The 20,681-nt window shown below is 58.8% G+C and overlaps 2 protein-coding genes across 2 annotated transcripts; both read left to right on the top strand.

Annotated features, from left to right (window-relative positions):
* The first annotated feature begins 440 nt into the window (after window positions 1–440).
* On the top strand, window positions 441–7,986 carry LOC140645940 (SUN domain-containing protein 3-like). The gene is given in 9 exon segments (XM_072849383.1): window positions 441–679; window positions 3,481–3,531; window positions 5,197–5,335; window positions 5,561–5,645; window positions 5,783–5,898; window positions 6,582–6,749; window positions 7,151–7,237; window positions 7,832–7,883; window positions 7,886–7,986. Coding segments are annotated over 9 exon segments (1,038 nt in total).
* An 899-nt stretch (window positions 7,987–8,885) lies between these two features.
* Window positions 8,886–16,404, top strand: LOC140645945 (SUN domain-containing protein 3-like). Its single transcript, XM_072849390.1, has 8 exons — window positions 8,886–9,083; window positions 13,314–13,354; window positions 13,634–13,772; window positions 13,999–14,083; window positions 14,221–14,336; window positions 15,019–15,186; window positions 15,568–15,654; window positions 16,249–16,404. The coding sequence occupies exons 1-8, from the start codon at window positions 8,886–8,888 to the stop codon at window positions 16,402–16,404; spliced, it is 990 nt and encodes a 329-aa protein (XP_072705491.1).
* The last annotated feature ends 4,277 nt before the right edge of the window (window positions 16,405–20,681 follow it).

Raw genomic sequence — 20,681 nt, 5'->3', positions numbered from 1 at the left:
AAGGGTCCCCTGGCTCTGCAAGGTGATGGGCAGGGGAGCCCTTCTTCAGGCAGGCCACATCATTGGGCAGTGTGTGTCTGAGCAGAGAGGCCAGCAGGAACACAGCTCAGAGGGACCGAGGACAGCCTCTCTGGCTACACGCCCAGCTCCCTCTTCTCCAGGCCCAGCACCCTGCCTTGCAGTAAGGGCAGGGCTTTTCCCAGCAGCCGCAGGAGAAGGCCGCGGCTCCCTCCCAAGGGCGCTCCAGCCAAAACGCCCTGGCCAGTTGTCCTGGCAAGCCGACAGATTGAAGAAGGATCAGCTCAGGTCGGGCCCTTTCGTCCTGGGCCGCTCCTGTGCTGGGCCAGCCTGACAGCAGCAGACATCTGCCATGCTCCTGCAGAGGCTCACCCCTGAGGAGGGCTGCAGACCCCTCCAGCGCATCCGTGCCCGATAAGATCATGGAGCACATCCTCCTGGAAGACATTTCAAGACATATTGAAGACAGGGAGGTGATTACAGACAGCCAACGTGGCTTCACCAAGGACAAATCGTGCCTGACTAATCCAGTGGCCTACTACCACGGAGGGACTGCATCGGTGGACAAGGGAAGAGCTACGGATGCCATCTACCTACGCTTCTGTACGGCCTTTGATACGGTCTCCCCCAACATTCTTGCTGCTAAATTGGAGAGACACGGGTTTGACGGAGGGACCGCTAGATGGATAAGGAACTGGCTGGATGGCCACGTCCAAAGAGCACAATGTCCAAGTGGAAACCAGTAACAAACTGGTGTCCCTCAAGGGTCCGTACCGGGACCAATGCTACTGAATATCTTCATCAGCACCATAGACGGTGGGATTGAGTGCACCCTCAGCAAGTCTGCAGAGGACACCAAGCTGAGTGGTGTAGCAAACCTCTCGTGAAGTTCAACAAGGCCCAGTGCAAGGTCCCGCACCTTGGTCAGGGCCACCCCCAATATCAATACAGACTGGGGGATGAATGGATTGAGAGCAGCCCTGCGGAGAAGGACTTGGGGATCCTGGTGGACGAAAAATTGGACATGAGCCGGCCATGTGCGCTCGCAGCCCAGGAAGCCAATTGTACCCTGGGCTGCCTCCAAAGAAACGTGGCCAGCAGGTGGAGGGAGGGGATTCTTCCTCTCTACTCCGCTCTCGTTAGACCCCACCTGGAGTACTGCGTCCACCTCTGGGGTCCCCGGTACGAGAGGGACACGGTCCTGTTAAAGCAGGTCCAGAGGAGGGCCACAAAAATGATCCAAGGTCTGGAACACCTCTGCTATGAAGAAAGGCTGAGAGAGCTGGGGTTGTTGAGCCTGGAGAAGAGAAGGCTCTGGACAGACCTTCCTGCGGCCTTTCAATATGTGAAGGGGGCTTAGAAGGAAGACGGAGAGAGACTTTTACCAAGGTTTGTAGGGACAGGACAAGGGGCAATGGTTTTAAACTGAAAGAGGGCAGGTTTAGCTTGGACATAAGGAAGAAATGTTTTACAATAAGGGTGGTGAGACACTGAAACAGGTTGCCCAGAGAAGTTGTAGATGCCCCATCATTGGAAGTGTTCCAGGTCAGGTTGGATGGGGCTCTGAGCAACTTACCTAGTGAAAGATGTCCCTGCCCATGGCAGGGGGGTTAGACTAAATGACCTTTAAAGGTCCCCTTCCAAGCCAAACCATTCTATGATTCTATGACCTGGAGCAGCCCCCAGCCAGCTGCTCGCCAGGAGCAGCACATTCCCTCAGTGCCCAGATGGCCGTGGGCTAAGGAACATCCCTGGGCAGCCAGCAAGGCAGAGGAGGTGGCACAGGGCTGTCCGGGGAGCGCTCTGGGTGCCTGCAGCAGCTCTTCCTAGGGCCTGGGGACAGCGGCCGGCCCCAGCACTGGGAAGAGGGAGGAAGGGAGGCAGGGAGGGAGGCCAGGACAGCAGCACAAGGAGAAAGAGAGCACCAGCCTTGCTGCTGATCATTTCCACAGTGCAGAGCGTCATCTCCGTTAGTAAGCGTGTGAAAACACGTGCGTCTGAGCAGCCCTGGGTGCATGTAGAGGTGGGAGTCTGCGTCGGCTGGTCTTCCAGCCTGAAGCGACCTGCGCACCAGGCTGCTTGACCCCAGCCCTGGGAGCCTGGGCAGCACTGGGCTCCCTGCTCCCAGGCCAGCCCCGCAGGCGTCTGTGGAGTACCCACATGCCCAGCTCGCTCATAGTCGCCCTGAGGGGATGCGCACAGTGCTCTCACAGCTCAATCCTGCAGGCTGCCGAACGCCCAAGGAGGTGGGTGAGGAGCCTGACGCGGGGCAAAGTGTCACCTTGAATCGTATATATATGAGTATGCATTTTAGAATATTTTAGTATATGAGTGTGTATTTTAGAATAAAATAGAAATAGTAATAGAAATAGTATAAGAGTTAGTAGTAGTTAAGAAGGGATCAGAGTTAGAATAGAAATTAGCATACTAGAGTGTGAGAGTCATAGGCAGTTAGAAATAGCAACTAGCATCCGAGACTGTGAGAATTGTAGAATCTTCAAGGTAATAGATAATGCCTACGTTCGATAAGAGGGTACGGGCACTGCATATTTTACTAACAGGCATGTGTTTGTCCTAACAGAATGCGAAGCTGTAACCCTTTGAAGACCAATAACGGGAACATCCTCTTACCGGGAGAGCCGTAAAGATAAAGGGACACCACAACAGCCATGAAAACAACAGGAATCACAGTAACTAGGGGAAAGGTAAAGGCGGCAGGGGAGATCGTGACCACCGACCCAACTGGGGGACGAAAGGACTACCCCCCCACACTCCTTGCGGGCATGCGCAGTGGATTAAAATCACACTGTGGCTTTAAATCGAAGCGGAGAAAATACGGACCGATGGAAGAAGAGGATGGTTAGTTAGTCTGATGATTATGTATTAGATAGGCAGGGTGTGTTAACTTTCATGTATAAATACTGAAAAGAATTGCAATAGGCGTGCTCGATTTGTGGAAATATTCCACCTTGCACCCTGCGCAGAGTAAGGCAATGTCTCCTCTCTAAACATACTCCGTGTGTTTCGGGAGTTATTTTACAGCGAGGCAACAAAAGGAAGAGCCCGGCTCTCGGAGCTTGTCTGTAGCACCTGCACACCGGGTTTCGAGGGGAGCGCTTAAACCGGCACTGCCTCTGGACTAACCCCCGTGGGACTACAGCCTCTCCTGAAGCAGCGCAGTGCCCTGCCATCAGCGGCTGGCAATGCCCGTGTGCAAAAAGGCAATTCCCTGAGCTAATTCAGTGTTAAAACTCCCCAGATTCTCACAAAACTACCTTCCTGCCAGGAGTTTGACAGGGCATGCCACCGCCTGGCACAGGATGAGGTGTGTAACGGCCCAGCAGCTTGCCGGGGCAGCCAAAGGAGGTGCTGCTCTCTGTGCTCCCACGTGCTTCTGGGTCCCTTGTTTCCGGGAGCTGCAGGTGTGGGCAGGGGCTAACCCACAGGGTTTCTCCCTCCCAGGTGGCACAGCAACCCCTCTGAGGTCATCATGGGCATCACCAGTCGGCTCTTGTGAGGTCATAACCGGCTGCCCTCCATAAAACCCCACGCTGCAGAGGTGGGCAGTAGCGCGAAGCAGAGCGCTTTCAGCAGCTAGCGGATGCCTAGCAAAGAGGTGCTTGGGTCTCGGGAGGAGAACAGGCTTTTCCCTCTGTCTGGCCAGTGCGCTGGGGCTGTGGAGATGCCAGCCAGGTTGGGCAGGTGGGTGCAAGAGGGCCCAGAAAGCAGAGAGGGATCAGGCCAGAAGCCTTGTGTGCTGCCTGGCTTCCCGGCAGGAGCAGGCAGCCCCAGAGCATGGGGGCTGTCTGCACTACTGCCTTCCAGCTGGGCAGCCCAGCAATCCCATTCCGGGGGCACGGCCCTGCCCCTTCTCTGGGGAGAGCCGAGTGGGGCCAGGCTGCTGCTCCTGTGTCAGGCCAGAGGTCTTTGTGTCCCAGGGTGGTGTGCAACAGGCCAGACCTTCCCAAAGGCCCTGGGCCCTCATGCTTGCAGCTGTGCTGAGCACACGAACCTGGTAGCAAGCGAGCTCCTAAACGGATCCCTGGCAAATATGTGTACCAACCGTGGGCTTTGGTAACAACAGTGTTCCCTCTCTCTTAGACAATGCAACAGCCACCAGAAGGGCAGGAGGGTCCTGAGGCTCCTTTTCCTGCTGCTCCCCATCCTGTCGGGTGAGTATCCCTGACCAAAATGGTCCCCTCAGTCCTGGGGAGAGGGACCAGCTCCTGAGGAAAATAACCATCTCTTGACAACGGCACCCACAGCTGTTGTCTACTGCTGGGGCTCAACGGTGTGGGGAAAGGAAGCGTTGCAGGTAAGTGTCTCTTGCTGTGGGAAAGCCAAGACCTGCAAAGGCCGTGGCTCTGCCCTCCTGCCTCCCCTGGGAACGTGGGGTGCTTGGTCAAAAATGCCCATCACTGCTGAGGCAGAGGGTGGGGGGTGCTCCTGTTCGTCCTGCAGTCTCCTTAGTGCCTGGATGGGGTTCAACACGGAGAACGGATCTTCCCGAGTGACCTCCGCAGGGTGGCAGGCCGAAGCGTGGAGCACTTTGGCAGAAGGTGCCTTTGCTGCCTGCATACCTCTCGGAGAACCTGGGGGCGGGGGGCAACCAGACAGAGACCCGAAAGATGCTCTGCTGAACGTGGCTGGCTAAAGAGCCCAAACCTTGGGGTCGGGGTCTCTCCAAAGTGACTCGAAGCAGCAGGGAATTCTGCCAGCTCTCCCTAGGGGAGTCTCCTTTGGGAAGCCCTGGCAGTGCTCCTCGTGCTTGCTCCAGCGGAGTGCCTCTCCAAAGTGTCAATTTGGGCAGTAAACAAACTACTTAAGGAGGCCATCCCACCCCCTCTTTATCTTGCAGGAGGCATCGCGGCTTCCTGAAGTGGAGCTGGAGTCTCTGGGGTAAGAGCGCTTTCTTGCCAAGAAATGCACTCTGTGGAGCCGTCTCAGCTGGCTTCGTGCTGCCTGCGCTCACTCGCCTCGCGCCCAGGGGCTCCTGACCTTCCCCGCCTCCTACCTGCGGTGGTGGAAGGGAGCCATTTGGAAACCAGAGGAAGGAAAGGGGCCAGGGGATGCGAGGGGTGACCCAAGCTCGTCCGACCTTTCTCTGCACGGCGTTTGGAGCCTGCCTGCAGAGGCTGGGCGGCTGCTGGACAAGACCTGCTTTCTCTTTGCCTCCAGGAAGTCACAGGCTTGGCTGGAGCAGAAGATGCGGGAGCTCGAGGAGACGGCGGCTCAGGTGTCTGCTGCAAGGGGGAACATACTGCAGGCAGCGAGAGAGGTCCTCGGAGACCATGGTGTCCCAGAGGAGAAGAGAGAGGTAAGGGTGCTGGGGGTAGATCAGAGACCTCGCTGCCTTTCCGGGCTCCCTCCTGCTGCTTCCCCTTGGCATTCTCAAAGTCGGCACCTTTCCCGACAGGTCTTGCCTTGGGTTTTCTGACACAGAGGCGCTCCTTGCCTCTGTGCTAGGACTCGCTGTTCATGCAGAACGGCCCGTGCGTGTGTTTGGGTCCACTGCCATCTCTCCATTCTCATTTTTTCCCAGGAAATTCTGCAGTTGACAGAGGCGGCAATTGAGAAGGTGCTTGAAAACTACCTCCAGATGCCTGACTGGGCTCTGGAAGCCATAGGTATGCAGACAGGAAGTCTCGCTGCCCTCCGTTTGTCTATGGCACTCCCCAAAGTCTGCCAAGCTCTGCTTTCAGGCCCGAGATATACATCCTAACGCACTGCTTCAACTCCTAATCTCTGTCCACCTTCATGTCAGGTGCCACCATTGATGAGGAGAGGACATCCAGGAGTTATGGTGGGGAAGGCAAGAAGACCTGGTGGCTTTCTCCATTCAGCTTCTCTTCTGCAAACCCTCCAGAGACAATCTTGCAGGTAGCACAGGGGAAGTCCTGACTTGTGGGTCACCTCCTTGCTTTCGGATTGGCAGACCAAGTGCACGGCACTTCCCTTCAGCCCGGCCCTATCGCTCCGCCCTGCAGTCTGCATCACATTCCCGAGCCCCGCAATCCCTGACAGCACTGCCCTCCCATCAGGAGGGGACCGAGCTGAAACCCAGCTTCTGCGACCTGCCCACCACCCTTGGCTGCAGTTTGCCCAGGAACTTTGCCCTTGACAGCCCCACTGCCATACCGCGTCCCTGAGGGTCCCTTTCCGGAGTGGGTGGCAGTGGTGGGGGCTGCTGAGCCATGGAAGCAGTGAGAGACGCTCCTCTGGGCCCCCGGCCCTGATCTGGTCTACCAAGTCTGGAGCAGGGTCCAAGTCTGCACTGGACCTTGCAGCTGCAGCGCAGTCTTTGAAGGGCGCTGGGGTGAGGTACACGAGGGAGACCTGTCACTGCAGGCTCTGAGAAAGCAGAGCTGGCTTGGGAAAGGAGGTGGAGCCCAGAGGTTTTGTAGAAGCACTTCCATATTGCCCTGCTGCCCGTCAACTTGTACTCATTTACGAGCAGGATGGCAGCTCACAGGCAAGGCAAGGTCTCTGCTTCTGGCCAAACAGGCAGCTCTGTTGGCTCTTTGCCTGCCTTGCCGCTGATGGTCGTGGCTTTCTGGTTTCAGACCCGTATTGCCCCTGGCAACTGCTGGGCTTTCCAGGGATCTCGGGGCCACGTGGTCATCCGGCTGCCTGAGCAAATCTGGCCGATGGCTTTCACCATCTGGCATATCTCCGAGGCAGTCTCTCCTTCCGGGGAAGTCAGCAGTGCCCCCAAAGACTTTGCTGTCTCCGTAAGTCTTTGCCTTGCGCTTCTCGGGGGGGCCCGGCCGCGGGGAAAAGCTGTACCAGAGGCGTGCTTCTCGCGGGGGCTTCTCTCAGACATCTGTCTGGGAGACAGACAGATGCGGCGGAGCACCGCAGAGCACCGCATCCCCTGCAGAGCACCGCATCCCCTGGGGGACCAGTGGGGGCACGTGGGGGTTCTGTGCCTCTGGGGGCTTCTTCCTTGGCCATGAAGCAGAGATCCTGGAGCACGTGCTCAAAGCACCCTGACCCAGAGTCACCCTGAGCTGTGCTAGACTACCACTAGAGCCAAGGGAGGTGGGGAGGGGTTCCCGGGTTCGGCCTCGGCATGCCCTTTTCTGACGCCCTGCTCGAGCCTGACCCGCTCCCTTTGTCTCTTGTCTTTGAGGGAGTGGATGAGGCAACGGCAGAAACTCTCCTGGGGACATTCACCTACGATGTGCACAAGGAGATCGCTCAGACATTCCATGTGCAGGTACCGCAAGAGCTGTGGCCAGGATGCCCGGGAAGAAGGCAGGGTTGTCTGCAAGTCCTTGGAGGAGAGAGTGCGGGGGATCACCCCAGCCAGCCCCTCTGCTCTCCCATGCTCCTGGCTCCTGCAGGGAAGACGGCAAGAGGAGAGCAAAAGGGGCTTTGCTCTGCTGGCCGAGGCAGCTGCCCCACCTTTGCAAGGGCTTTCCTTTTCCTTCGGGTAGCGCAGAGAAAGCAGCAGCGGGAAGGGGTCCGGGAAGGGAAACAGTCCCCCTCAGGGGAGACGGCAGGAAGGAGGACGGCAGATGTCCTCCCCCCTCAGCGGGACTCTCCCCGTGTCCCACGGCAGCCCAGGCAGCAAAGCGCCTCTGGTTTCCACAGCTCCCCTCAGCAAGCCTCTGAGGCCAGGCCTTTGCTTTCTAGGCACCGAGAAGCTCCTCCTTGGTCCTGGCAAAGAGGGGTCTGGTTGCCCTTGCTTCTTCCTTCGTCAGGGCTGCCGTTTGGCCCTCAGCAGGGGGAGTGCGGGCAGAGGGGGCTCTGGCGATGTGCTGTGGCTCTTGCCACCTGCGTAATGATGCCTCCCCCCATTTCTTTACAGAAGGAGCTTCCCAGGACCTTTCGCTACATCAAATTCCAGGTGCAGAGCAACTGGGAAACCCAGAGTACACCTGCGTGTACCGAGTACAGGTTCACGGGAAGACGGCGAACCACAACGACCACCCGCAGGCCCAAGAGCTCCTTCAGGCAGAATAATAAAACAAAGAAGATGTGTGGCAGCTCGACTTGTGTATGTTCCTTGTAAAAGTTCTTCCAGGGAGCTTCCAACAGCTTGCACCACTAGTGGGGAAGGGAGCTTTCTCCCTCAGGAGACGGATGCTCGTGATCCCAGCTGCAAGGGACGGGGCAGGGGAATGGGGCTCGAAGGAGAAGCCCCCGATGGTCCAGCTCCAGCTTCCGCAGCCCAGGGTCGCTCAACAAAGCTCCAGTGTCGCTGGGAGCCCCAGTGTCGCAGCCCCAGGAAAGCTCTCCCGCTGGCAGAGAAGAGGAGGGAAGCAGGCCTGTCGGCAAGGCCCTGGGCCCTCTCTCATTTCCTAGGCAGTGCCGGGCAGCACAGAGGGCTTGGGGCCATCCTGGCTCGCAGGTGCCCCTTCTCACTGGAGCTGCTTCATGCGGGAGGGGGGCTTCCCTTGCGGGTCCCGCACTGGCTCTGCAAGGGTCCCCCTGGCTCTGCAAGGTGATGGGCAGGGGAGCCCTTCTTCAGGCAGGCCACATCATTGGGCAGTGTGTGTCTGAGCAGAGAGGCCAGCAGGAACACAGCTCAGAGGGACCGAGGACAGCCTCTCTGGCTACACGCCCAGCTCCCTCTTCTCCAGGCCCAGCACCCTGCCTTGCAGTAAGGGCAGGGCTTTTCCCAGCAGCCGCAGGAGAAGGCCGCGGCTCCCTCCCAAGGGCGCTCCAGCCAAAACGCCCTGGCCAGTTGTCCTGGCAAGCCGACAGATTGAAGAAGGATCAGCTCAGGTCGGGCCCTTTCGTCCTGGGCCGCTCCTGTGCTGGGCCAGCCTGACAGCAGCAGACATCTGCCATGCTCCTGCAGAGGCTCACCCCTGAGGAGGGCTGCAGACCCCTCCAGCGCATCCGTGCCCGATAAGATCATGGAGCACATCCTCCTGGAAGACATTTCAAGACATATTGAAGACAGGGAGGTGATTACAGACAGCCAACGTGGCTTCACCAAGGACAAATCGTGCCTGACTAATCCAGTGGCCTACTACCACGGAGGGACTGCATCGGTGGACAAGGGAAGAGCTACGGATGCCATCTACCTACGCTTCTGTACGGCCTTTGATACGGTCTCCCCAACATTCTTGCTGCTAAATTGGAGAGACACGGGTTTGACGGAGGGACCGCTAGATGGATAAGGAACTGGCTGGATGGCCACGTCCAAAGAGCACAATGTCCAAGTGGAAACCAGTAACAAACTGGTGTCCCTCAAGGGTCCGTACCGGGACCAATGCTACTGAATATCTTCATCAGCACCATAGACGGTGGGATTGAGTGCACCCTCAGCAAGTCTGCAGAGGACACCAAGCTGAGTGGTGTAGCAAACCTCTCGTGAAGTTCAACAAGGCCCAGTGCAAGGTCCCGCACCTTGGTCAGGGCCACCCCAATATCAATACAGACTGGGGGATGAATGGATTGAGAGCAGCCCTGCGGAGAAGGACTTGGGGATCCTGGTGGACGAAAAATTGGACATGAGCCGGCCATGTGCGCTCGCAGCCCAGGAAGCCAATTGTACCCTGGGCTGCCTCCAAAGAAACGTGGCCAGCAGGTGGAGGGAGGGGATTCTTCCTCTCTACTCCGCTCTCGTTAGACCCCACCTGGAGTACTGCGTCCACCTCTGGGGTCCCCGGTACGAGAGGGACACGGTCCTGTTAAAGCAGGTCCAGAGGAGGGCCACAAAAATGATCCAAGGTCTGGAACACCTCTGCTATGAAGAAAGGCTGAGAGAGCTGGGGTTGTTGAGCCTGGAGAAGAGAAGGCTCTGGACAGACCTTCCTGCGGCCTTTCAATATGTGAAGGGGGCTTAGAAGGAAGACGGAGAGAGACTTTTTACCAAGGTTTGTAGGGACAGGACAAGGGGCAATGGTTTTAAACTGAAAGAGGGCAGGTTTAGCTTGGACATAAGGAAGAAATGTTTTACAATAAGGGTGGTGAGACACTGAAACAGGTTGCCCAGAGAAGTTGTAGATGCCCCATCATTGGAAGTGTTCCAGGTCAGGTTGGATGGGGCTCTGAGCAACTTACCTAGTGAAAGATGTCCCTGCCCATGGACTAAATGACCTTTAAAGGTCCCCTTCCAAGCCAAACCATTCTATGATTCTATGACCTGGAGCAGCCCCCAGCCAGCTGCTCGCCAGGAGCAGCACATTCCCTCAGTGCCCAGATGGCCGTGGGCTAAGGAACATCCCTGGGCAGCCAGCAAGGCAGAGGAGGTGGCACAGGGCTGTCCGGGGAGCGCTCTGGGTGCCTGCAGCAGCTCTTCCTAGGGCCTGGGGACAGCGGCCGGCCCCAGCACTGGGAAGAGGGAGGAAGGGAGGCAGGGAGGGAGGCCAGGACAGCAGCACAAGGAGAAAGAGAGCACCAGCCTTGCTGCTGATCATTTCCACAGTGCAGAGCGTCATCTCCGTTAGTAAGCGTGTGAAAACACGTGCGTCTGAGCAGCCCTGGGTGCATGTAGAGGTGGGAGTCTGCGTCGGCTGGTCTTCCAGCCTGAAGCGACCTGCGCACCAGGCTGCTTGACCCCAGCCCTGGGAGCCTGGGCAGCACTGGGCTCCCTGCTCCCAGGCCAGCCCCGCAGGCGTCTGTGGAGTACCCACATGCCCAGCTCGCTCATAGTCGCCCTGAGGGGATGCGCACAGTGCTCTCACAGCTCAATCCTGCAGGCTGCCGAACGCCCAAGGAGGTGGGTGAGGAGCCTGACGCGGGGCAAAGTGTCACCTTGAATCGTATATATATGAGTATGCATTTTAGAATATTTTAGTATATGAGTGTGTATTTTAGAATAAAATAGAAATAGTAATAGAAATAGTATAAGAGTTAGTAGTAGTTAAGAAGGGATCAGAGTTAGAATAGAAATTAGCATACTAGAGTGTGAGAGTCATAGGCAGTTAGAAATAGCAACTAGCATCCGAGACTGTGAGAATTGTAGAATCTTCAAGGTAATAGATAATGCCTACGTTCGATAAGAGGGTACGGGCACTGCATATTTTACTAACAGGCATGTGTTTGTCCTAACAGAATGCGAAGCTGTAACCCTTTGAAGACCAATAACGGGAACATCCTCTTACCGGGAGAGCCGTAAAGATAAAGGGACACCACAACAGCCATGAAAACAACAGGAATCACAGTAACTAGGGGAAAGGTAAAGGCGGCAGGGGGAGATCGTGACCACCGACCCAACTGGGGGGACGAAAGGACAACCCCCCCCCCCCACACTCCTTGCGGGCATGCGCAGTGGATTAAAATCACACTGTGGCTTTAAATCGAAGCGGAGAAAATACGGACCGATGGAAGAAGAGGATGGTTAGTTAGTCTGATGATTATGTATTAGATAGGCAGGGTGTGTTAACTTTCATGTATAAATACTGAAAAGAATTGCAATAGGCGTGCTCGATTTGTGGAAATATTCCACCTTGCACCCTGCGCAGAGTAAGGCAATGTCTCCTCTCTAAACATACTCCGTGTGTTTCGGGAGTTATTTTACAGCGAGGCAACAAAAGGAAGAGCCCGGCTCTCGGAGCTTGTCTGTAGCACCTGCACACCGGGTTTCGAGGGGAGCGCTTAAACCGGCACTGCCTCTGGACTAACCCCCGTGGGACTACAGCCTCTCCTGAAGCAGCGCAGTGCCCTGCCATCAGCGGCTGGCAATGCCCGTGTGCAAAAAGGCAATTCCCTGAGCTAATTCAGTGTTAAAACTCCCCAGATTCTCACAAAACTACCTTCCTGCCAGGAGTTTGACAGGGCATGCCACCGCCTGGCACAGGATGAGGTGTGTAACGGCCCAGCAGCTTGCCGGGGCAGCCAAAGGAGGTGCTGCTCTCTGTGCTCCCACGTGCTTCTGGGTCCCTTGTTTCCGGGAGCTGCAGGTGTGGGCAGGGGCTAACCCACAGGGTTTCTCCCTCCCAGGTGGCACAGCAACCCCTCTGAGGTCATCATGGGCATCACCAGTCGGCTCTTGTGAGGTCATAACCGGCTGCCCTCCATAAAACCCCACGCTGCAGAGGTGGGCAGTAGCGCGAAGCAGAGCGCTTTCAGCAGCTAGCGGATGCCTAGCAAAGAGGTGCTTGGGTCTCGGGAGGAGAACAGGCTTTTCCCTCTGTCTGGCCAGTGCGCTGGGGCTGTGGAGATGCCAGCCAGGTTGGGCAGGTGGGTGCAAGAGGGCCCAGAAAGCAGAGAGGGATCAGGCCAGAAGCCTTGTGTGCTGCCTGGCTTCCCGGCAGGAGCAGGCAGCCCCAGAGCATGGGGGCTGTCTGCACTACTGCCTTCCAGCTGGGCAGCCCAGCAATCCCATTCCGGGGGCACGGCCCTGCCCCTTCTCTGGGGAGAGCCGAGTGGGGCCAGGCTGCTGCTCCTGTGTCAGGCCAGAGGTCTTTGTGTCCCAGGGGTGGTGTGCAACAGGCCAGACCTTCCCAAAGGCCCTGGGCCCTCATGCTTGCAGCTGTGCTGAGCACACGAACCTGGTAGCAAGCGAGCTCCTAAACGGATCCCTGGCAAATATGTGTACCAACCGTGGGCTTTGGTAACAACAGTGTTCCCTCTCTCTTAGACAATGCAACAGCCACCAGAAGGGCAGGAGGGTCCTGAGGCTCCTTTTCCTGCTGCTCCCCATCCTGTCGGGTGAGTATCCCTGACCAAAAATGGTCCCCTCAGTCCTGGGGAGAGGGACCAGCTCCTGAGGAAAATAACCATCTCTTGACAACGGCACCCACAGCTGTTGTCTACTGCTGGGGCTCAACGGTGTGGGGAAAGGAAGCGTTGCAGGTAAGTGTCTCTTGCTGTGGGAAAGCCAAGACCTGCAAAGGCCGTGGCTCTGCCCTCCTGCCTCCCCTGGGAACGTGGGGTGCTTGGTCAAAAATGCCCATCACTGCTGAGGCAGAGGGTGGGGGGTGCTCCTGTTCGTCCTGCAGTCTCCTTAGTGCCTGGATGGGGTTCAACACGGAGAACGGATCTTCCCGAGTGACCTCCGCAGGGTGGCAGGCCGAAGCGTGGAGCACTTTGGCAGAAGGTGCCTTTGCTGCCTGCATACCTCTCGGAGAACCTGGGGGCGGGGGGTCAGACAGAGACCCGAAAGATGCTCTGCTGAACGTGGCTGGCTAAAGAGCCCAAACCTTGGGGTCGGGGTCTCTCCAAAGTGACTCGAAGCAGCAGGGAATTCTGCCAGCTCTCCCTAGGGGAGTCTCCTTTGGGAAGCCCTGGCAGTGCTCCTCGTGCTTGCTCCAGCGGAGTGCCTCTCCAAAGTGTCAATTTGGGCAGTAAACAAACTACTTAAGGAGGCCATCCCACCCCTCTTTATCTTGCAGGAGGCATCGCGGCTTCCTGAAGTGGAGCTGGAGTCTCTGGGGTAAGAGCGCTTTCTTGCCAAGAAATGCACTCTGTGGAGCCGTCTCAGCTGGCTTCGTGCTGCCTGCGCTCACTCGCCTCGCGCCCAGGGGCTCCTGACCTTCCCCGCCTCCTACCTGCGGTGGTGGAAGGGAGCCATTTGGAAACCAGAGGAAGGAAAGGGGCCAGGGGATGCGAGGGGTGACCCAAGCTCGTCCGACCTTTCTCTGCACGGCGTTTGGAGCCTGCCTGCAGAGGCTGGGCGGCTGCTGGACAAGACCTGCTTTCTCTTTGCCTCCAGGAAGTCACAGGCTTGGCTGGAGCAGAAGATGCGGGAGCTCGAGGAGACGGCGGCTCAGGTGTCTGCTGCAAGGGGGAACATACTGCAGGCAGCGAGAGAGGTCCTCGGAGACCATGGTGTCCCAGAGGAGAAGAGAGAGGTAAGGGTGCTGGGGGTAGATCAGAGACCTCGCTGCCTTTCCGGGCTCCCTCCTGCTGCTTCCCCTTGGCATTCTCAAAGTCGGCACCTTTCCCGACAGGTCTTGCCTTGGGTTTTCTGACACAGAGGCGCTCCTTGCCTCTGTGCTAGGACTCGCTGTTCATGCAGAACGGCCCGTGCGTGTGTTTGGGTCCACTGCCATCTCTCCATTCTCATTTTTTTCCCAGGAAATTCTGCAGTTGACAGAGGCGGCAATTGAGAAGGTGCTTGAAAACTACCTCCAGATGCCTGACTGGGCTCTGGAAGCCATAGGTATGCAGACAGGAAGTCTCGCTGCCCTCCGTTTGTCTATGGCACTCCCCAAAGTCTGCCAAGCTCTGCTTTCAGGCCCGAGATATACATCCTAACGCACTGCTTCAACTCCTAATCTCTGTCCACCTTCATGTCAGGTGCCACCATTGATGAGGAGAGGACATCCAGGAGTTATGGTGGGGAAGGCAAGAAGACCTGGTGGCTTTCTCCATTCAGCTTCTCTTCTGCAAACCCTCCAGAGACAATCTTGCAGGTAGCACAGGGAAGTCCTGACTTGTGGGTCACCTCCTTGCTTTCGGATTGGCAGACCAAGTGCACGGCACTTCCCTTCAGCCCGGCCCTATCGCTCCGCCCTGCAGTCTGCATCACATTCCCGAGCCCCGCAATCCCTGACAGCACTGCCCTCCCATCAGGAGGGGACCGAGCTGAAACCCAGCTTCTGCGACCTGCCCACCACCCTTGGCTGCAGTTTGCCCAGGAACTTTGCCCTTGACAGCCCCACTGCCATACCGCGTCCCTGAGGGTCCCTTTCCGGAGTGGGTGGCAGTGGTGGGGGCTGCTGAGCCATGGAAGCAGTGAGAGACGCTCCTCTGGGCCCCCGGCCCTGATCTGGTCTACCAAGTCTGGAGCAGGGTCCAAGTCTGCACTGGACCTTGCAGCTGCAGCGCAGTCTTTGAAGGGCGCTGGGGTGAGGTACACGAGGGAGACCTGTCACTGCAGGCTCTGAGAAAGCAGAGCTGGCTTGGGAAAGGAGGTGGAGCCCAGAGGTTTTGTAGAAGCACTTCCATATTGCCCTGCTGCCCGTCAACTTGTACTCATTTACGAGCAGGATGGCAGCTCACAGGCAAGGCAAGGTCTCTGCTTCTGGCCAAACAGGCAGCTCTGTTGGCTCTTTGCCTGCCTTGCCGCTGATGGTCGTGGCTTTCTGGTTTCAGACCCGTATTGCCCCTGGCAACTGCTGGGCTTTCCAGGGATCTCGGGGCCACGTGGTCATCCGGCTGCCTGAGCAAATCTGGCCGATGGCTTTCACCATCTGGCATATCTCCGAGGCAGTCTCTCCTTCCGGGGAAGTCAGCAGTGCCCCCAAAGACTTTGCTGTCTCCGTAAGTCTTTGCCTTGCGCTTCTCGGGGGGGCCCGGCCGCGGGGAAAAGCTGTACCAGAGGCGTGCTTCTCGCGGGGGCTTCTCTCAGACATCTGTCTGGGAGACAGACAGATGCGGCAGACAGACAGAGCACCGCATCCCCTGGGGGACCAGTGGGGGCACGTGGGGGTTCTGTGCCTCTGGGGGCTTCTTCCTTGGCCATGAAGCAGAGATCCTGGAGCACGTGCTCAAAGCACCCTGACCCAGAGTCACCCTGAGCTGTGCTAGACTACCACTAGAGCCAAGGGAGGTGGGGAGGGGTTCCCGGGTTCGGCCTCGGCATGCCCTTTTTCTGACGCCCTGCTCGAGCCTGACCCGCTCCCTTTGTCTCTTGTCTTTGAGGGAGTGGATGAGGCAACGGCAGAAACTCTCCTGGGGACATTCACCTACGATGTGCACAAGGAGATCGCTCAGACATTCCATGTGCAGGTACCGCAAGAGCTGTGGCCAGGATGCCCGGGAAGAAGGCAGGGTTGTCTGCAAGTCCTTGGAGGAGAGAGTGCGGGGGATCACCCCAGCCAGCCCCTCTGCTCTCCCATGCTCCTGGCTCCTGCAGGGAAGACGGCAAGAGGAGAGCAAAAGGGGCTTTGCTCTGCTGGCCGAGGCAGCTGCCCCACCTTTGCAAGGGCTTTCCTTTTCCTTCGGGTAGCGCAGAGAAAGCAGCAGCGGGAAGGGGTCCGGGAAGGGAAACAGTCCCCCTCAGGGGAGACGGCAGGAAGGAGGACGGCAGATGTCCTCCCCCCTCAGCGGGACTCTCCCCGTGTCCCACGGCAGCCCAGGCAGCAAAGCGCCTCTGGTTTCCACAGCTCCCCTCAGCAAGCCTCTGAGGCCAGGCCTTTGCTTTCTAGGCACCGAGAAGCTCCTCCTTGGTCCTGGCAAAGAGGGGTCTGGTTGCCCTTGCTTCTTCCTTCGTCAGGGCTGCCGTTTGGCCCTCAGCAGGGGGAGTGCGGGCAGAGGGGGCTCTGGCGATGTGCTGTGGCTCTTGCCACCTGCGTAATGATGCCTCCCCCCATTTCTTTACAGAAGGAGCTTCCCAGGACCTTTCGCTACATCAAATTCCAGGTGCAGAGCAACTGGGGAAACCCAGAGTACACCTGCGTGTACCGAGTACAGGTTCACGGGAAGACGGCGAACCACAACGACCACCCGCAGGCCCAAGAGCTCCTTCAGGCAGAATAATAAAACAAAGAAGATGTGTGGCAGCTCGACTTGTGTATGTTCCTTGTAAAAGTTCTTCCAGGGAGCTTCCAACAGCTTGCACCACTAGTGGGGAAGGGAGCTTTCTCCCTCAGGAGACGGATGCTCGTGATCCCAGCTGCAAGGGACGGGGCAGGGGAATGGGGCTCGAAGGAGAAGCCCCGATGGTCCAGCTCCAGCTTCCGCAGCCCAGGGTCGCTCAACAAAGCTCCAGTGTCGCTGGGAGCCCCAGTGTCGCAGCCCCAGGAAAGCTCTCCCGCTGGCAGAGAAGAGGAGGGAAGCAGGCCTGTCGGCAAGGCCCTGGGCCCTCTCTCATTTCCTAGGCAGTGCCGGGCAGCACAGAGGGCTTGGGGCCATCCTGGCTCGCAGGTGCCCCTTCTCACTGGAGCTGCTTCATGCGGGAGGGGGGCTTCCCTTGCGGGTCCCGCACTGGCTCTGCAAGGGTCCCCCTGGCTCTGCAAGGTGATGGGCAGGGGAGCCCTTCTTCAGGCAGGCCACATCATTGGGCAGTGTGTGTCTGAGCAGAGAGGCCAGCAGGAACACAGCTCAGAGGGACCGAGGACAGCCTCTCTGGCTACACGCCCAGCTCCCTCTTCTCCAGGCCCAGCACCCTGCCTTGCAGTAAGGGCAGGGCTTTTCCCAGCAGCCGCAGGAGAAGGCCGCGGCTCCCTCCCAAGGGCGCTCCAGCCAAAACGCCCTGGCCAGTTGTCCTGGCAAGCCGACAGATTGAAGAAGGATCAGCTCAGGTCGGGCCCTTTCGTCCTGGGCCGCTCCTGTGCTGGGCCAGCCTGACAGCAGCAGACATCTGCCATGCTCCTGCAGAGGCTCACCCCTGAGGAGGGCTGCAGACCCCTCCAGCGCATCCGTGCCCGATAAGATCATGGAGCACATCCTCCTGGAAGACATTTCAAGACATATTGAAGACAGGGAGGTGATTACAGACAGCCAACGTGGCTTCACCAAGGACAAATCGTGCCTGACTAATCCAGTGGCCTACTACCACGGAGGGACTGCATCGGTGGACAAGGGAAGAGCTACGGATGCCATCTACCTACGCTTCTGTACGGCCTTTGATACGGTCTCCCCAACATTCTTGCTGCTAAATTGGAGAGACACGGGTTTGACGGAGGGACCGCTAGATGGATAAGGAACTGGCTGGATGGCCACGTCCAAAGAGCACAATGTCCAAGTGGAAACCAGTAACAAACTGGTGTCCCTCAAGGGTCCGTACCGGGACCAATGCTACTGAATATCTTCATCAGCACCATAGACGGTGGGATTGAGTGCACCCTCAGCAAGTCTGCAGAGGACACCAAGCTGAGTGGTGTAGCAAACCTCTCGTGAAGTTCAACAAGGCCCAGTGCAAGGTCCCGCACCTTGGTCAGGGCCACCCCCAATATCAATACAGACTGGGGGATGAATGGATTGAGAGCAGCCCTGCGGAGAAGGACTTGGGGATCCTGGTGGACGAAAAATTGGACATGAGCCGGCCATGTGCGCTCGCAGCCCAGGAAGCCAATTGTACCCTGGGCTGCCTCCAAAGAAACGTGGCCAGCAGGTGGAGGGAGGGGATTCTTCCTCTCTACTCCGCTCTCGTTAGACCCCACCTGGAGTACTGCGTCCACCTCTGGGGTCCCCGGTACGAGAGGGACACGGTCCTGTTAAAGCAGGTCCAGAGGAGGGCCACAAAAATGATCCAAGGTCTGGAACACCTCTGCTATGAAGAAAGGCTGAGAGAGCTGGGGTTGTTGAGCCTGGAGAAGAGAAGGCTCTGGACAGACCTTCCTGCGGCCTTTCAATATGTGAAGGGGGCTTAGAAGGAAGACGGAGAGAGACTTTTTACCAAGGTTTGTAGGGACAGGACAAGGGGCAATGGTTTTAAACTGAAAGAGGGCAGGTTTAGCTTGGACATAAGGAAGAAATGTTTTACAATAAGGGTGGTGAGACACTGAAACAGGTTGCCCAGAGAAGTTGTAGATGCCCCATCATTGGAAGTGTTCCAGGTCAGGTTGGATGGGGCTCTGAGCAACTTACCTAGTGAAAGATGTCCCTGCCCATGGCAGGGGGGTTAGACTAAATGACCTTTAAAGGTCCCCTTCCAAGCCAAACCATTCTATGATTCTATGACCTGGAGCAGCCCCCAGCCAGCTGCTCGCCAGGAGCAGCACATTCCCTCAGTGCCCAGATGGCCGTGGGCTAAGGAACATCCCTGGGCAGCCAGCAAGGCAGAGGAGGTGGCACAGGGCTGTCCGGGGAGCGCTCTGGGTGCCTGCAGCAGCTCTTCCTAGGGCCTGGGGACAGCGGCCGGCCCCAGCACTGGGAAGAGGGAGGAAGGGAGGCAGGGAGGGAGGCCAGGACAGCAGCACAAGGAGAAAGAGAGCACCAGCCTTGCTGCTGATCATTTCCACAGTGCAGAGCGTCATCTCCGTTAGTAAGCGTGTGAAAACACGTGCGTCTGAGCAGCCCTGGGTGCATGTAGAGGTGGGAGTCTGCGTCGGCTGGTCTTCCAGCCTGAAGCGACCTGCGCACCAGGCTGCTTGACCCCAGCCCTGGGAGCCTGGGCAGCACTGGGCTCCCTGCTCCCAGGCCAGCCCCGCAGGCGTCTGTGGAGTACCCACATGCCCAGCTCGCTCATAGTCGCCCTGAGGGGATGCGCACAGTGCTCTCACAGCTCAATCCTGCAGGCTGCCGAACGCCCAAGGAGGTGGGTGAGGAGCCTGACGCGGGGCAAAGTGTCACCTTGAATCGTATATATATGAGTATGCATTTCAGCCCGCGTCACTCTGGCCTCCATCCAGCAGGGCCTTTCCCCTTGCAGCAAGACCTGCGAGTGGCTGGAGAAGCTGGCAGGGAGCAGCCGGGGCTGTGCCGGCCTGTGGCTGTGGGGTCGGCAGGGACAGGGCCTTGGGGACAGGGCCACCGGCTATGAGATTGCTGGAATGTGCCCCGTGGGATGGGGGGGCAACTGGCAAGGGGGCCATGGGAATAGCACCGCTGGGGATGGGGACAGGGGGCCACGGGGCTGTGGGGCCACCAGGGTCCTCCCCAGCCCTCCATTCCCACCTCGGGGGGGCTGTCTCCGTACCCCCCCGATTTACCCCAATAAACCGCTCAGCTCAAAGTCCATCCGTGTGGGCATCTCCTTCGGGCGCTGGGGCACGAGCGGGGCCCGGCCCCCGGCTGTTAAACGCGCCTTGTCACGGTGCAGAACCCCCCACCCCCCCGCAGCCTCCTCGTCGCACTAACGCCAATCGCTCTGTGGGAAAGCTGCCACCCACGGGGGGACGTCTCCCTGTCGCCACCCGTGGGGCGGGGGGTAGGGTGTGCGTGTGGGGATGGGGATGACCCCGAGTGGGTGGGGACGGCCCGGGGCAGGGGCGCGTGGCCCCCCCAGGCTGCCGGAGATGACTGTTGCTGGTACCGGGGCATGGGAAGGGGGGGAACCTCGTTTTTGGTGTGGGAGAACCTCGCGCTAAACTAACCCCGAGTGGATCCGGGCGTGGGGCCGCGACACCCCGCAAGCCTGAGGTAATGGGGGGCAGCGGGACCCCCCGGCTTGGGGAGCGGGCACTGGGGCTGGACCCCCCGGCTGCATCCCCTAGCACCAATCCTGTCCCCCCAGCGCAGGGGCTTCCCTGGGGTGGGGGCCCCACTGGCAACGGCGGGTTTGAGCCCTGCGGGCAGTTGCCGGGCCATGATCTTGTCGGGATGACGGAGCCATGGCAGGACGGCTGCCGGGGCCGGGGGACGCAGGAGGGGGCCAAGGCTGAGGCACTGCCTTCACTCTGTGCAGCCGAAGGCCCCTGACGGGGGAGAAGAGGGTGAGGGCAGAGTATCCCCACAGTCCCCGCGAGCCACGGCTGGGCAAGGGGCGGCGGGGGTCTGTGTGTGGCTGCGAGCGGTGGGGTGGGGGGAAGGCAGTAGCCTGGGCCGAGGCAGGGCCAGGTGGGGAGGACGGCTACGCTGCTGGGGCTGGCGGGGGACCAAAGGAAGGGGTCCCGGGGGCGGGTGTGTTGTGACCTGACAGGGCAGGATCGTGACGCTGGAGGTGTCGCAGAGGCCCCAGGGCAGGGCAGCCCCGCCAGCAGGAGGGGCCCCGCGGGTGCCCGGCACAGCAGGGGCGGGGAAGCTCCTTCTCTCCTCAGCGGTCCCTGGGGCCCCCCCCCACCTCCAGCCAAGTCCTGGGCACCCAGCTGGCGCAGGCCGTCAGGCACAGGGCGAGTGGGCGTGCAGGACCACTGGCCGGATGGGGCGTGTAG

The sequence above is a fragment of the Ciconia boyciana genome, unplaced genomic scaffold (assembly GCF_034638445.1).
Source record: "Ciconia boyciana unplaced genomic scaffold, ASM3463844v1 HiC_scaffold_51, whole genome shotgun sequence".
Taxonomy (NCBI): Eukaryota; Metazoa; Chordata; class Aves; order Ciconiiformes; family Ciconiidae; genus Ciconia; species Ciconia boyciana.
The sequence above is the reverse complement of the archived record's forward strand: the minus strand, read 5'-3'. Positions and strand labels throughout refer to the sequence as shown.

Excerpts from the sequence above, each read along its gene's own strand:
- LOC140645945 (XM_072849390.1), top strand. The coding sequence starts at position 8,886 with ATGGAGCACATCCTCCTGGAAGACATTTCAAGACATATTGAAGACAGG. Across the intron at positions 13,773-13,998 it reads TCCCAGAGGAGAAGAGAGAG|GAAATTCTGCAGTTGACAGA; the intron begins GTAAGGGTGCTG and ends TTTTTTTCCCAG. Across the intron at positions 15,655-16,248 it reads CTCAGACATTCCATGTGCAG|AAGGAGCTTCCCAGGACCTT; the intron begins GTACCGCAAGAG and ends ATTTCTTTACAG.